General features: G+C 48.9%; 1 protein-coding gene and 1 long non-coding RNA gene across 2 annotated transcripts in view; both read left to right on the forward strand.

Annotated features, from left to right (window-relative positions):
• The window catches only part of LOC120653601, a gene marked incomplete at its 3' end in the record, with an annotated part of 32,148 nt that extends 20,944 nt beyond the window's left edge, over positions 1 to 11,204 (forward strand). The window contains 3 exon segments of the mRNA XM_039931308.1: positions 10,497 to 10,521; positions 10,839 to 10,899; positions 11,002 to 11,204. Coding sequence (XP_039787242.1) covers positions 10,497 to 10,521; positions 10,839 to 10,899; positions 11,002 to 11,204 — 289 coding nt within the window.
• Positions 11,205 to 11,255: 51 nt separating this feature from the next.
• On the forward strand, positions 11,256 to 12,235 carry LOC120656255. Its single transcript, XR_005667852.1, has 2 exons — positions 11,256 to 11,361; positions 11,676 to 12,235. It is a non-coding gene; the product is annotated as an uncharacterized LOC120656255 (long non-coding RNA).
• Positions 12,236 to 16,148: the final 3,913 nt, after the last annotated feature.

Below are 16,148 nucleotides of genomic sequence, written 5' to 3' on the forward strand. Positions count from 1 at the left end.
TTTCTTGATGGATGAATGTCCCTTCCTTCATTTTTTTGACTTGAAAACCAAGGAAGAAGGTCAATTCGCCAATCATGGACATCTCGAATTCCCTAGACATCATGGTAGCAAACTCATGGCTTAGTAAATCATTAGTTGAGCCAAAGATAATATCGTCAACATAAATTTGACAAATGAAAAGATCCCCGTTGACGTCTTTTGTGAACAACGTGGTGTCCACCCTCCCGATCTTGAAGCCTTGCATGATTAGGAAGTCACGAAGCCTCTCATACCAAGCCCTTGGAGCTTGTTTGAGCCCATAGAGTGCCTTGTGCAACCTATAAACATGGTTAGGATTCCTCGGATCTTCAAACCCGGGAGGTTGCTCAACATAAACAAGTTCGTTAATAACGCCATTTAAGAATGCACTTTTCACATCCATTTGATATAATTTAATGTTATGATGTGAAGAGTAAGCAAGAAGGATATGGATAGCTTCAAGTCTTGCGACCGGAGCAAAAGTTTCACCAAAATCCAAACCTTCGACTTGAGAGAACCCTTTTGCCACAAGTCTTGCTTTGTTGCGTATCACCACCCCATGTTCATCTTGCTTGTTTCGAAAGACCCACTTGGTGCCGATGATGTTCTTGTCTTTCGGAGGAGCTTTGAGGACCCAAACTTCATTGCGGGTGAAGTTGTTCAACTCATCTTGCATGGCCATCACCCAATCCGAGTCCTCAAGCGCTTCCTCTATGCTAGTGGGTTCAATACAAGAAACAAACGAGTGATATTCGCAAAATGAAGCATTTTTAGAGCGAGTTCTTACTCCCTTTGATGGACTACCAATGATTTGACCAATTGGATGATCCTTGGAGATGCGACCATGCTTCACTAGCAGTACTTGCGTGGATGCTTGTTGGGGTGGATCATGGGTGACTTGTGCTTGTGGTGGAACACTTTGCTCTTCTTGTTCTTGAACTTGGGGTGTTGGCGTTGGCACATCTTCTTGAGGTTGTGTATCATCTTTTTCTTGATCTTCATCTATTTGGGGCGCCGTGGAGGTGCTTGGTGTAGATGAGGAAGGTCCTCCCCCTTGATCATTGCCTTCATGCACCTCTTTCGGCTTGATATTCCCAATGGACATCTTCTTCAAAGCTTCATCAATCTCCTCATCACCTACATTTTCATAGCCAACAACCTCCTCTTGGGAGACATTAGATTCATCAAACTCCACATCACATGTTTCTTCAACTAACCCGGAGGTTTGATTGAATACTCTATATGCTTTGGAGTTTGATGCATAACCAAGAAAGAAACCTTCATCACATCTACTTTCAAACTTACCGAGCCTTTTCTTCTTGTAGATGAAGCATTTGCAACCAAAGACTCGAAAGTATGATATATTTGGTTTCTTCCCGGTGATGAGCTCATATGGAGTTTTCTTGAGGAGTCGGTGAGGATATACTCGGTTGGATGCATGACACGCCGTGTTGATTGCTTCCGCCCAAAACTTCTCGGACGTGCCATAATCATCCAACATTGCTCTAGCTAGGGTGATGAGTGTCTTGTTCTTTCTTTCCACCACTCCATTTTGTTGAGGCGTGTAGGTGGCGGAAAACTCATGCTTGATGCCCTCTTCATCGCACCATTCTTCAATCTTCATGTTCTTGAACTCGGTGCCGTTGTCACTCCGGATCTTCACAATTGGGGAGTTGTACTCCCTTTGAGCTCTTCTTGCAAAGGTCTTGAAGATTTCCGGAGTTTCACCCTTATCACCTAGAAACATAACCCAAGTGTAACGTGAAAAATCATCAACAATTACTAGGCAATAGAGGTTACCACCAATGCTCTTGTATATAGTTGGACCAAAGAGATCCATGTGAAGTAGCTCGAGCGGCTTGGAGGTAGACAACATCGTCTTGATGGGATGATGTGTTGCAACTTGCTTCCCGGCTTGACATGCTTTACATAGCTTGTTCTTGTCAAACGTGACATCCTTCAAGCCGGTGATCATCCCTCTCTTGTGGGCTTTCTTGAGGTTGCTCATGCCAATATGAGCAATTCTTCTATGCCAAAGCCACCCAAGAGAAGACTTGGTGAAGAGGCATGTCATGGTACTTGTTTGCTTTGAAGAGAAGTCCACTAAATAGATGTTGCCATGCCTAAACCCCGTGAATACCATTGACTTGTCTTCTTCAAGAGTTACTACAACACCATTCTTGTCAAAGGTACACGTTAGTCCAAGATCACACAATTGAGCAATAGAAATAAGATTAAAACTAAGTGCTTCTACAAACAAGACATTAGAAATGGATAAATCTTTAGAGATAGCTATTCTACCCAAACCTAAAACTTTTCCCCTTGAGTTATCACCATAGGTGACATGTTCATGATCGCCGGGGTCTTCAAGGGAGGTGAACATGCTATCATTGCCGGTCATATGTTGAGAGCAACCGCTATTTAGTACCCAATGTTTTCCACCGGCTTTGTAGTTCACCTACACACATGAGAATTCACTTTTGAGTTTTAGGAACCCAAACAAGCTTTGGGCCTTGCACATGTGTGACAAGAGCTTTTGGGACCCAAAATTGCTTGGGGAGCTTCTTCTTTGACTCCTTAGCAATTTTGCCAATAAATTTGGCCTTCACTTTACTCAAGAGAAAATGGTTATTTTGAAACATTGATGAGTAATTCTTAGGTAAAGTGGGAAGAGGACGTGATGGTAAGGTGCACTCCCTAGTGTGGTGCCCGGTGACTTGGCAATGTTGGCAATATGAACCAACTTCCTTGATGAAGCTTATCTTGATCTCCGGAGAAGGAGTAGTGCCTTGATTTGGCTCCGGAAATGAACCAATACCTCTCTTGCCATAGTCACGTGCATTGTTGAAGAGAATTTCCTTGTGGATGTATTCTCCTCTTGAGAGCTTCTCCACACTACTCTTGAGGCTTGCCACTTGATCCATCAATTCCTTTTCCCTAGAAGGTACAAGCTTGGGCAAAGCATTAGTGGCATTTGCATTAATGAGTAGGTCATCACATGAAGTAGAAGCATTGACCTTCTCAATAGTTTCATGAGCAAAGTTCTCAAGACTTGGGTCAATTGCTTCATAGGCAAATTCAAGTTCTTGATATTTGTGAGCCAACTCCCTATGCTCTTGTTTAAGCTTTTTGTGGCTCTCTTCAACTTGCTTAGCAAGTACAAGTGACTCATTGTGCTTTTTGAGCAAGTCATTGTACTTGCCAAGCAAGTCGGAGTGGGCAAGCTCTAACTTGGCATGAGTGCTCTCAAGAATCTTGACTTTGCCCTTTTCCCTCTTGATGACGGATGTGTACTCATTAATGAGATTAGTGAATTCATAAGGATCAAGCTCTTCATCACTTTCATCTTCACTATCTACCTCACATACCTTGGTGTTACCTTTTGCCATGAGGCACATTGGAGGTGGAGGTAGTGATGGTTCTTCATTTGTGAGGGCGATGGTGACTATATCTTCTTCATCACTTGAATCTTCGCTTGATGAGACATCGGTCACCCATTCTTATTTTTCCACCAAGAAGCTTCTCTTGGTGTGCCCTTTCTTCTTTGGGAAGAGCTTGGTCTTCTTGTCATGGCTCTTCTTCTTTCCAAGCTTCTTGTTCTTGTTCTTCTTCTCATCTTCTTCATCATCGCTTGAATCATGGCGATGTTTGCCTTTGTTGTCCTTCTTTCTTTTGTCCGGCTTGGGGCAATCGGGAGAGATGTGTCCTTTTTCTCCACAATTATAGCAAGTTTTGTACTTGACATCTTCCTTATACCGGAACATCCTTCTTTTGGGGTCAAAGTTGTAACCCTTCTTGTTTATCTTATCGCTCAAGCGTGTGAACTTTCTCATCATGAGAGCAAGTTCCCCATCTTCTTCATTATCGGATGAGCTTTCATGGTGATCTTCTTCTTCATTGCTTGAGCTAGATTCTTGCTTGACCATCTTGAGATTGCGGTGCTTGTTGGCCTTGGTTTTGAGAGCAATTGATTTGCTTGTTGTTGGCTCTTCGGTCATACCAAGGATACTCATTTCATGAGCGCGAATTTCGCCCACAAGCTCTCCCACTTCCATTGTATCAAGATTCTCCTTTTGAAGCATAGCATTGATAATGTTGTACTTGGGCTTCGGAAGGAGCATGAGAATCTTGCGGTTGATGGAGCCACTGTCAATTTTGGAAACTTCAAGAGCATTAATGTCCTTGACAATGACATTCAAGCGAGAGTACATATCATTGCAATTTTCATGAGCTAGCATTTTAAATGAATCATACTTAGCTCTAAACAAGTGATATTTTTGCTCACGAACTTTAGTGGAGCCTTCATGAATTTCAATGAGTTCCTTCCAAATATCACTTGCTAAGTCCATGCCATTAACTCTAGCAAAGACTTCCTCACTTATGGCCTCGAAAATTGCATTTCTAGCCTTGGCATTCCATTTTAATTGTTCGGTGGTGGGAGTTCCGGTGAACCCGGTCTTAGTGGCCAACCACACTTCGGGGGCAATCGCATCAAGGTATGCGGCCATGCGAACTTTTCAATAAGCAAAGTTCTTGCCCTCGAAGTGAGGCGGCGAACCACCCATCTTGGCCATAGCTCTAGGCGGTGAAGCCTAATGATCCAAATGAGCAACGAGGCTCTGATACCAATTGTAAGGATCGATGGACCAAGAGGGGGGGGTGAATTGGGCCTTTTTCAATTTCTAAAACAAGGTAAAGCAACCTTAGCCTATGCAATACTAGTAGGGCACCAATTCACCAACCGGATAACTAAGCTACCTACACAAGCTAAGAGAGATAAAAACAAAGTAAAGCCTAGCAAGGTAGAGCTAAGTTATGATCTCTAAGTCAAGCACATGAGTAAATTGCATGAAAGAAAATGCTTGAATAAAGAGAGTGGACAAGAGACGACCGGATTTTTTCCTGTGGTGTCGATGTGTTGGCACACACCCCTAGTCCACGTTGTGACACTCACTAAGAGTCTTGTCACCTCCCATGTCACCGAGACTTGGGCGCTCACTAAGAGTCTCCGTTCACCATCCCGGCGTGGTGGAGCTCAAGCCACGTACAATCTTCTTCTCCGGGCTCCCACAATCCTTGGCAAGCTTCGCGAGAAACACCCCGATCACCAAGATCGCCTAGGTGATGCCAATCACCAAGAGTAACAAGCTAAGGCCTTCACTTGAGCAAGAACCGATTATCAAGAACGTATGCACACTAGCTTTTCTCTACTCAAGTCTTTAATCTTGCTTCTTGATTGATTGAATGCACAAGTATGTGAATGATGAAGCTCAATGTGGCTCTTGACTATAGTATGAGTGTATGGATGTTGCCTGGTGTCAAGAGTGGGCGAAATGACCCATTGGAGGGGTATATATAGGCAGCTCACACAAATAGAGCCGTTGGAGAAAAGCTGCCAGAAAACTGCGTAGCGCCGGTTAATCCGACGTCCCTCCATTTGTCATCGTCGGTTTAACCAGTGAATGTAAACTGCCTCTTCTGAAAACTAGCCGTTACAACTTGGGCAGATTGACCGACGTACCATCGGTTTAACCGGTGAGTGTAGTTGTCCACTGATCCACTGAAAAACCAAGTCTCTGGACAACTGCACCAACGTTAACTCAAACCTATCGTCGGTTTAACCGGTGAGTACAACTTTTGAATTCCTCTGAAAAACCATCTCACTGGTCAATTGCACCGACGTCTTGATTTAAACAGCGTCGGTTTAACCGGTGTATAGAACTTGAAATACCCTGGAAAAACCAACTCTGGACTAATGCACCGACGATAATTTCAAACACGTCGGTTTAACCGGTGTATTGAATTTGTCCAGACTCTGCTGACTTCGTTTAACCGACGTATAGAAAATTGAGAGCGTCGGTTAAACCGGTGTATAGACTTTTTCTGATTTTGTCTTTTCTGATTTGAGTCTTGAATGAAATCCAAATATTCTTGAGATATAGTTTGAGAACCACTTATTTGAACTTCTAGAAACCTGAGTGACCATAGTGTGCATCCATTTTCAAATGACCATGTCCATGCTCAAGTTACTAAGCCTTAATCCCTCTTAATAGTGCGATCACTACAAAACTATAAAACCTATACTAACCTAAGTGTCCTTCTCAACCTTGTGACACTTAGGACTAGAAAGATCCTTAGCCTTGACATATATAAGTTGAAAACCGAGATCGCCTTTTAGAATAACCGAAATTGAGGGGCCTCTTTTGACATATGACCAAATGAGCGATAATGATCTATTAAGCTGCACAAACTCATTAGTCACAATAATGGTTGTCATTAATCACCGAAACATACCTTGAGGGCCTAGATGCTTACAACAGTAAATCAGTTCATACTCACTTAAAACAGGTTCAAACATGGATTTAATTATTATAAAATCCGTAGGATCTGCAGTACGAATTTATTACAAACCCATTGGGCTAAATGGAACAAACAGAAAACGGAAGCGGTAGCTGGTCTTCAGGCCATCCTTCATCTCGAACTTCAACTCCACAGGCAGCACTTGAGCGTAGCACGGGCTTCTAAGCTTCAATCGTACCATCCGTCGTTGTTGATGTCGAACTCCTGATCGGATCCTACATCTTGCCAAACTATCCCCAATGACGGGATAGGTTCACGTCACCATCTGTATGCAAGCTTTAAGTGGATGCAAAGATATAAAAAGTAGCCAAGGATAGGCTGAGGTTTCCTATGCAAGCACAAGTATATAAATATCTACACATATCCATAATCATGTCTCTCACCCATCCCAGGTCGGTGGAGGAACTTCCTCTCCCTGCACCTCAGCTGACTCCACAGGGGGAAGTGGACTAGAGGGAGGTAGAAAGCTGGGTTTACTACTCTAAATGAAGTAACAGAAGTGTAGAAAAATATACATGTCCGAGTACGCGGCTATATGTATAGATTTCACCCTACAGGGGTTGTACACATGTACCCACTCGCCCCGAATCCAGCCGGCAAGCTACTCCAACTGTCTCCGAAGCACCGAAACAAGACTAACCGCTACGGCACCATTCCTGTCCCCCCAGGTTGGGATGCAACCCCTTCGTGGTTGGGGCGCCCTGGAGTTGTGTGGCTCTCCCCCTGCCATCCGACGTTCCACCAAGCGCCCATGCTCCTCTAGCATCGGGCCTCCCCCGCACTACCTTACTCCTGACAGGTCTGGTGACGCGCATAGCTAGCTCGGACCGGATCCACCATCACAGTGGGTAAGTGGCGCGTACGAAAAGTCCTACAAAACTCAGATACCACATATGTCCATAAGAAGCCGGGGCAATCACTCACCGCAGTCCACCGCAGTTGTCCGCCAAAGGCACCCATAACAAGTCTAGCCTCTCCTTGGGTACCCATAACAGGTATCGCCCCTCCTTCTCTTCCCGCACCCGCCATAGGTGCTCCCCAGAATGTGCCCAATACACATTCCCGGTCAGTAGCTTGCCCCTGCTAAAAGTCCTATCTCTGGCTCCTCACAAAATGGGTCTCAAGCATGCAAGACTATCATATCATGGCATTCCCATACCCAAACACTCTCATAGTAGCCAAAGCATCCAAGAATCAATCAAGGTATAGGGATGCAAGGAATACGGTATAAGTAGACCATACAGGCTTATCTCACTCACACACAAGTAATGCAGTAGCAATTCTAGCAAGCAATGCCTAATAGGAATTCAGTCATAGATGGGCGTGAACCTGAGTGCTCCTCGTAGAACTCTTAGGCCTCCTGGTAGTCCTGGTCGTCGGTCTTCTCTTCAGCAGTAGGATCTAATTGTAATTACGAATTACTATAGGGACCAAAGTGCAAAAATATACAAAACTACTCAAATAAGATCCAAATCACAACAAAACCTACTCTAACGCGTAGATCATAATTTTAGAAGAATTATGAAACTAGTTTCATAATTTTCAGAGCTCAGGTTGATTTATTATAAATTTCTGAAGCATAAAACAATTTTTGAAATTAATAAAGGGTTTTCGGAAAAAGAAAAACACACAGCATGACACGTGGCAGCACCAGAGAGTGCCACGTGTCCTGCTGACGTCAGCACGAGGTCAGACTCTGCTGACGTCATTATGACGTCAGCGTTGACTTGGTTAATGTTGACCAAGTCAACGGGTCAACGGGTCAGCTGGGTCCCACGTGTCAGTCACCGAGTGTCACTTACAGGTGGGTCCCACACGTCAGGTTTGGGATAAAGAAAAGAAAAGGAAAACAGGGTTGTTGGGTCGGATGGTGAACGGGTTGGCTCGGCTCGGCCCATCTTCTCGGATTGGCTTGGCTCGGCTAGACGGGCTGCTGGATTCGCGGCTCAGCGGGCCGGCTTGGTGTGTGGCTCGTGGGCCGGCTCGGCTCACTGGCGGCTTGGCAGGTTGACTCGGCGTCGGCTTGGCGGACTGGGCCGGCGGTGCGACGACGGCCCGTCTCCTCCTTCCTTCTTCTTTTCTTCTCCTCCCATCTTTTCTTCTCCTCCTCTCTCTGACAGGGCGACGGGATCTGCTGCGGCCTCTCCTCGGCGGCGACGGTGAGCATCTCAGCGAGCCAAAGCTCGGCAGCGGTGGCATGGCCACGGAATGAGGGCGGCATCTCCGCTCCGGCGAGGCAAGGCGGGCCGGACACGGGCTCGGGCGAGGACTGGGGACGGCTTGTGATGGCGCGGTGGCGCGGCGAGGACGGTTGGGACCAAGGCGAGGCGTGTGCCCATGCGGGCGCTCGGGAAGCTGAGACGCGACGCGGCGGCTTTGGTGATGCGCGCGCGGGCAAGGCCAGCGCAGGGGGTCAGGGTGAGACGGTGTTCGTGGTCACAGCAAAGCGGTTCGGCGAGCGAACAGGCTGTCGGCGGCGGGGCCAAACAACAGCGGCCGGTGCGCGAGGCAGGGCAAGGCAAAGTCGAGGGAAACGGTGACAAGGAAGGGCAGGCCAACGTGGAGTAGAGCGGGGCAAGGCTCGGCTTCGAGGCGGCGAGCACGCTCAGACGGAGCTCGGTGCCTCGCGAGAAAAGGGCATGGCCAGGGGTCGCGCATGTGAAGCCGCGGCCGGCGTGCATGTGCGCAGCGCACGCAAGGCGTGGCCATGTTTGCATAGCGGGGCCAAGGCGAAGCCGGCGAGGTCATGGGGTGGCAAGGACGGTGAAGCTGGCGAGGCTCGACGGTGGACTCGAGGAGTGGTCCAGGGCCAAGGGTGAGGGGATATGAGGTGGCGAGCTGGGAAAAGGCCGGCTACACCAGTGCGCGCGTTCGCGCGCGACGCACGCATGGCGTGGCCACGACGGCGGCGAACGACGAGCGGCACAGCAGTTTCATGTGTGCGGCGTGTGCTCAGGTCAGGGGCTCGGTCCTAAGCTAGCTGAGGGTCGGGTGGCGCGCACACGCGCGGGTTTCTAGCTTCCAGAACCGCGACGTGGCCATGGCGAGCATGCTCGGCACGGCGGCGCAGGGGTAGAGTGGCGGCAGGTTTGCGGCTACGACAGCGGCGAAGGGTCCCTGCAACGCGCACACAAAAGGGGATGGAGGTCCTAGGGCCGGCTAGCGGGGTTCAGGGAAGCTCAGCGTGGCGGCGGCTCACCCGTCGGGCTTGGAGAAGACGAGCTCGATGCCGTGGCGAGGTGAGGCCGCGGCGAGTCGGAGCAGAGCAGGCCGCGCAGGTGCGTCGATGTAGCCGTTCGGGGCGCAGGCGCGACAGAGCTCCGGCAGCGGCGTCCTTGGCGGCAGCGGGTCCTCCTCTTCTGTTTCTTCTTCCTCTTCTTCTCCCCTTGGCCCTCCTCTGCTTCCCTTATCCTTCTCCTCTTCTGGTGGCGGCGGAACAGGGGAGGAAATTTCCCCGAGCTAGGGTTCCTGTGGCGGCCAAGGCAGGCTTTATAGGCGGCGCGGCTAGGGTTGGGGGCTCATGGCGGGCCCGGATGCCGAGGGAGCGGCGCAGATGGGATGGGCCGCGGCGCGGGGGTACGTGGCAGCATCAAGGGGTGCCGCGGCGGGGCTTGGCGCGCAAGCAAAACGGGACGAGGCAGGAGGCCTTTTCAGCGGCGTCGGGTGAGTGCGGGAGTGGTTGGGGAAGAAGAACAGGGGAGGGAAAGTGTGAGGCTGATGCGCGGGGCCGGCTTGCCAGCGAGTGAGAGAGGGGTGAAGGGGAGAGGCGCTGGCAGCAGGCCGGGCTGGCGAAGCAGGCCGGCGGTGCGGAGCGGGCTACTCGACGCATCCGCGTGCATGGGCGCTCGCGTGCGCAGGTTGGGCCGTGGAGCTCGTGCGCGGGCCGTGCGGGCGGGTGAGCGGATCGGGCCGGCAGGCGGCTTTGCAGGCTGGGTGGTCGGGCCGATGTCAGGCTTTAGGTGGGTTTGAAGCTGGGCTGTGTTGGATGGTTGGGCTGGGTGTTAGCGGGTCAGGTTAGCACGCCGGGGTAGGTTTAGGTGGGTTGGGCCGGCCAGGGTTAGGTGGGCTTGGTTAGATAGGTTTAGGCCTGTTAGGGGTTAGGGGTTAGGGGTTTAGAGTTAGATATTAGCATTTGATTTCAAAGTTTGAATGGCTCAATTCAAACTTGAAATCCACACATTTTCAAACAAGCTTAAAAACAATTTGTATAAATTCCAACAAATAATTTTAAACAAGGTAGATTCGATAACTCAGATGAAATCCAAATATATCACTCTAACAATATGATCCTTATATTAGAAAGCTTTTATTTTCTAGGAATTTAGAGAGAATTAGAAGACAACTTTATATTATTCTAACTAATGACACAATCACACAATTTTTTTAAAAAAATCATATTTTTAGAATATATAATATTCCGTAAAAATAACGAGAAGTTACACTAGTCTTCGATTTTCCAGCCGCGGGACCCGGAGGATGTCGGCGCCGCGCTAGCGGTGCTGTCGCGGAGCGAGATACCCGGTGAAAGCTCCGGCCTTCTCGGTCGATTCGTGCAGGGAGACGAAAAGCTCGCAAATCCAAGAACGGTGATGTTATTTGCCTGCCATGGATGTTGATGTTCAGGCGTGGTCCGGAGAAGAACGCTGCGGAGGGTCCCGGACCGGCGGTGCTGGCTCGTCGGGCACTGCTGCGAGGGGGACGCCGTGGGCGCCGCCGACAGGTTCAGCGAGCGGTGGCCGACTGGCCTGGTCGTCGGGGAGCACGACTGCCGGGACTACACCAACGGTAATCCGCCATCGCCGTTGCAGAATTCTGAAAGTGCGATCCGTCTCACGCCCGTTTATTTATTTATTATCTTTGTTTCTTTTCTTCCTGATCGCATCGCAAGGGCTGGTCGAGGCCCTGACAGGTGAAAAACGTGTCCTGGAGACGCTCAGATCGGGCATGCAGCAGCAGCAGCATCAGCGGGGCGGCGGCGCCGTGGTGCGAGTGCCTCTCTCTCTTTTCCTTCCTTTTTCCGCGCCCTTCGTTCTCGTGGCGCACTAGCTCTGCTGGTGCTGTGCGCGTACTGAATCTCGCCCGGGATTCGGGATATGGTTTCCAATTCTTTGGTGACGTTGCGTGCGCGTAAGTTAGTGATGCAAGTATTTGCTGAAAAAAAGAGAGAGCTAGTGATGCAGTTTTGTCGCGGTAGATTGCTGGTGTTTGTTGCTTAGCCTTTTTCAGCATGTTTGACAGAGTTCATCAGAATGTTCTGCTAGCATTCTTCTGAAATAACTTGTCACCTTACTCTGCAGATGGATGATCAAAATGCCACTGCCAGTGTGTAGTACTAGTACATGGTGAAGTATCTACCATAGTCTTGCCTTGCGGCGTGTAACCAGAGACCATGGTATAGATTGCAAGGAATGAAGGAAATGAGGACACTTTACTGAAGATGAGGCAAAGATGAAGTAGCAATGGTGATCCATGAAATCAGGTGAAGTTCACTGAACTAGAAGGTGTCAGTTTTTTTTTAAGATGATGGAAAAAAAAACATCCCGGCCTTGACCTCCAAGAGGCTACAGCCCAGTCATTGCATCAAACTGTAGCTCCTCCGTCTGCAAACACACTCAGTTCGATCTGTTGTCAGTATCATTTGCCCTATAAACTATCTGAAGAATGAAATACTACAAACTGTGTATAGCAAGTATACTACCTGAACCTGAACTGAACAATGGTCACGCAGTCCATTGCGTGAGACAAACAGAAGTCAATTTTTCTGAACTTGAGAGGCAAAACAGGGCCATCCTCCTCCATCAGAAGCGACAAAATGCATGCACCATCCATAACAAATAAAAGCCCAAGCTTTCCTGTAGTGATCCTCCTATTAAGTGTTGACCTTTGCACCAAATGGCTTTCAAGCGGTGGCAAGCTGCTCCCATGGTGTCCTGGGATATGGGTACTAATCGCCATTGCTGGCCACCTTCGTTCGTCCCCACCAGCTCATCCATCTCAACCCCAGAAACAACAAACCAATTGCACTCGCCGTGCTGACTTGTGCAATGATGACGCCGACAAATGGAGGTACCTCCGGTGCTGACTACTTGTGCAATGATGATGCCGACAAATGGAGGTAGCTCTGGCGTTGACTAGTCGTAATGACTTCCTCCATTTATCCTTATCTGAAGCCTGAAAGGAGGAGACATGGCATGAAGGCGAGGTCCATTAGTCCTTATCTGAAAGCCGCCTGCGTCCTGTGATCGAAAGGCTTACCACCAACTCACAGGCTATTGTCGACCAACCACACATGAATATTGGATGGTGCATGCCCCTGCCCTACCTGCACAGGCACAGCCAAATCAGGCAGCAGCTAGTGATACGCATGTAGCAGAGGAAGAAGACACTGTCCGTGTTGAGCTGGCCACCGGTCTGATCCCCACCACCATCAACATTCTTCTCTGAACTTTCTGCCTGCAGCTTAGGTTCTAAAAGCAGCACTAGGTAATCAAGCAAGCATTATCATTAGCTCGAATCTAGATTCATCAAGATATGGAGAAATGGCACTTGCATTGAAGATCTGCTGGGCCGGCCGATGTTGGCGAATCAGGAATGCGCTTCATGGAGATAGACCCACAAGCATTGTCGCATCAGTAAAGATTTCTGAGCGGCATGTTTGTTCTTCAGAACCTCAATGTCCTGCGGCATGACTCATGCCTATTGACATTTGTAACAACCGCCTCGCGTACGGTCCGCGCTGGGCCGGCGGACGGTCCGCTCGATGTGACGCCCATATATTTACCTCATTATGGGACCCGCCTATCATATCTTCCTCCTCCCTCTACTCACTCCGTCCCGAAATGAACGGAGCTCGGCCGCTCGCCTCGACGTCGCCCCCTTCCCTCGATCTCCCTCCTCCGACCACCAAGCCTCGATTCCCCGCGCGGGAACTTTTCTTGGCACCCCCTCCACCTTCCCAAACCTCTAGACCGGCTCCTCGCGGTCGGAATCAGCCCCCGCCACCGCCGGTTGCCATTGGGGGTGCTTGAAGCTTGCTCCATCATCGATCCGCCTCTCCGGTCGTCCTCCACTCGAACCGACTGCGAGAATGGGTTCGTGGTGAGTTCCTCGTGCTTTCCGGTCTTTTTCCCTTTCCGTGGTGTGTCGCCGGCGCCGGTGAACGGCCGCCGCCGTCGCCGCCGCAATTGCTGCCGCCTAGGGCGAGGGTCAGAAGTCATGCATCACGGACGGTCCGCCGGTCAGATTAGGTTTCGTCCAGAGATGATGTTGTCTCGGGTAGTTTAGCAGATTTTGCCTGCGGACAGTCCGCTATGGGGGAGCAGATGGTCCGCCGTTGAAGCTTGAATTTGTTCCAGAGACGATGTCTCTGGTGGTGTTCGCAGAATTGAACTGCGGACGGTCCGCCACTTGGGCGCGGACAGTCCGCAGTAGTGTCTAGGACTTTGTCCAGAGACATTGCCGTCTCTGGTGGATTGGCCACGTGAACTGCGGACGGTCCGCCAAGGGGGGCCGGACAGTCCGCAGGTAGAATTAGAAATTGTTCCAGAGACGTTGTTGTCTTTGGAGGGTCGGTCGAATAGTGCGGCGGACGGTCCGCCACTTGGGCGCGGACAGTCCGCAGGGTTTTCCTAGTTAAAATAAATTAGTTACATCATAGAGCTGCACTCATTTATTTCATATGCATACGTGTAGCATCCGCAGCTGAGGGCGCCGTCTTTGAGGTGATCGCGGCACCACAAGAGCAGACGACGCAAGCCCAGGAGGAGAGGTGTGAGCACCCGGCCCAAGGCCCGGTTGACCTAGTGTTGAGCAACAGGCGCAAGGCAAGCCCCGGTGCACATCCTATTAATTTAAATTATGACATCTATATATATATGTGTATTTATTACTTATGCATTACGTGTAGGAGTTGTTTGAAACCCTAGTTGCATGAACCCTAGTTGTCCTTGAGTTGTACTAGCAAGTATAGGACGTTAGCAATGCTATGCTAGATAGGGTTCGGTAGAAGACGAGTAATTCTTGGTTACTCGCGAGATATAGGATAGTTTTATATTTCAGATATGAGTTACTAATTTTTGGGTGGAAGTCTTGAAATGAAAGAAAGAATAGAATCTGAGACCGGGCGGGAGAGGTGTAGTTCCGCCTATGTCGGTTAAGGACCGAGCCGTTGTTGGCCCTGCTGATCATGTTTGAACTGTACTAACCGCATACTGGGAATAGGAGGTAGTCGAAACCGGTAAGCCGAGTACTGCCTTGCTTTGAAAGTACATGAACCCGCACCCAACTCCTGGGGCGAGTCGAGTAGTCGCGGAGAATTGGGATGCATATGTTTACTTTTGGTGGTCTCACGTTGACCATATGTCGTTGGGCTGGTTCCTGTAGTTCGAGGCGGGGAGGGGAATGGTTGTCATGTATAGTCTGACGGGGCAAATACGTGCCGTGTTGGTTAGGTCCACCTTGCAAGGTTAAATCGGATCGATTCGCCGTCAGTCGCTCTCGGATATGAGCACCTTGGTCACTGCGTCGCAGCGTAGTGTTGAGATGGAATTATAGTTATACCCATATTGATGAACATATGAATTACTACTTATTGTTCCACTATGTATGCTCTAGTTTGGTTATGCAAATATTAGACTATGTTAATCTATATAGAACCTGGGCTAAAATAAGGAAAGTGAGGAATAACTTTAGTTGCTGTTTTCTGCAAAATAACCACCAGCCAAAAGCCTTGCATGTCTAGATATGTGGACTAAGTTATACCCACTGGTCGGGTAAGCCTTGCTGAGTATTAGTATACTCAGGGTTTGTTGCCACAATTATTTCAGGGCACGCAGATGTAGACTTCTGTCCCTGCTGCGCCAAGTTCATCCGCCGGGATGCAGAGGGATGGGAGGTTGTGGAGCCAGACGTTTAGCTAGGGATCTCCCTAGGGCACACTTTTGTTAGTTGTAGTCCCTCTTTCCTCTAGATGAACCCGAATTTCAGTAATGCAAAGTTGTAAATTATATATTTATTCACACATGGTTTGTAAAACTTAAAGTAAAGTATTATGTATAGTTGTTGTATTTTCAAATACGTGTCGTGTTTGTACCATCTGCGCCCACCTTCGCGTGGGACTATCGGTGATGTTTCGATCGGGACGTGGGTTGAGAAAGGATCATCAAATTAAGCCGTTAAGCTAATGAGCCCGATGTGTTCAAATGACGGCCATTACACTTAATTAGAGTTTTAATTTGGCGGTTCCGTCACAACATTTCAGCATGATCCGATGATGATGCTCTCGCCACAGAACTGACAGAAGCCACCAACAGATCTGTTCATACTAGGGGTTCTCTCTCTAAGCCTCAAGTGATCTCCAACAGATCTTCTGGCACAGCCGTTCATTTTCCTCTCTGCACGGTCACCGTCAGGTCCGATCTGCTGAACGGGGAATGCACGATGAGCAACCCTGCTGCCAAAGTCTTTTTTTTTTTTTAAAACAACCCTGCTGCCAAAGTCAAGGCTCATGAACCTTCTACCATCTGCTGGCACATGTTGACATGGCTCCCAAGTACAGTGTATTTCAAAAAGCTAGAACATTTCTTTTCGTTTTCAAAATTCAATTCTTTGCTTCCTTATCACAACATTTCACATACTTTTGACAATTTATCTTTGCTCATAACTGTAGTTACCAGATAAATTGTACAGGCCTGTTATAGGGGCCAGAAGTAATCGAGCGTTATTTTTGCAAAGGCAATAACATTTTGGCCGATAACCTACCTTTTGGTGCG

Source organism: Panicum virgatum, chromosome 1N (assembly GCF_016808335.1).
Source record: "Panicum virgatum strain AP13 chromosome 1N, P.virgatum_v5, whole genome shotgun sequence".
In the NCBI taxonomy this organism is placed as follows: domain Eukaryota; kingdom Viridiplantae; phylum Streptophyta; class Magnoliopsida; order Poales; family Poaceae; genus Panicum; species Panicum virgatum.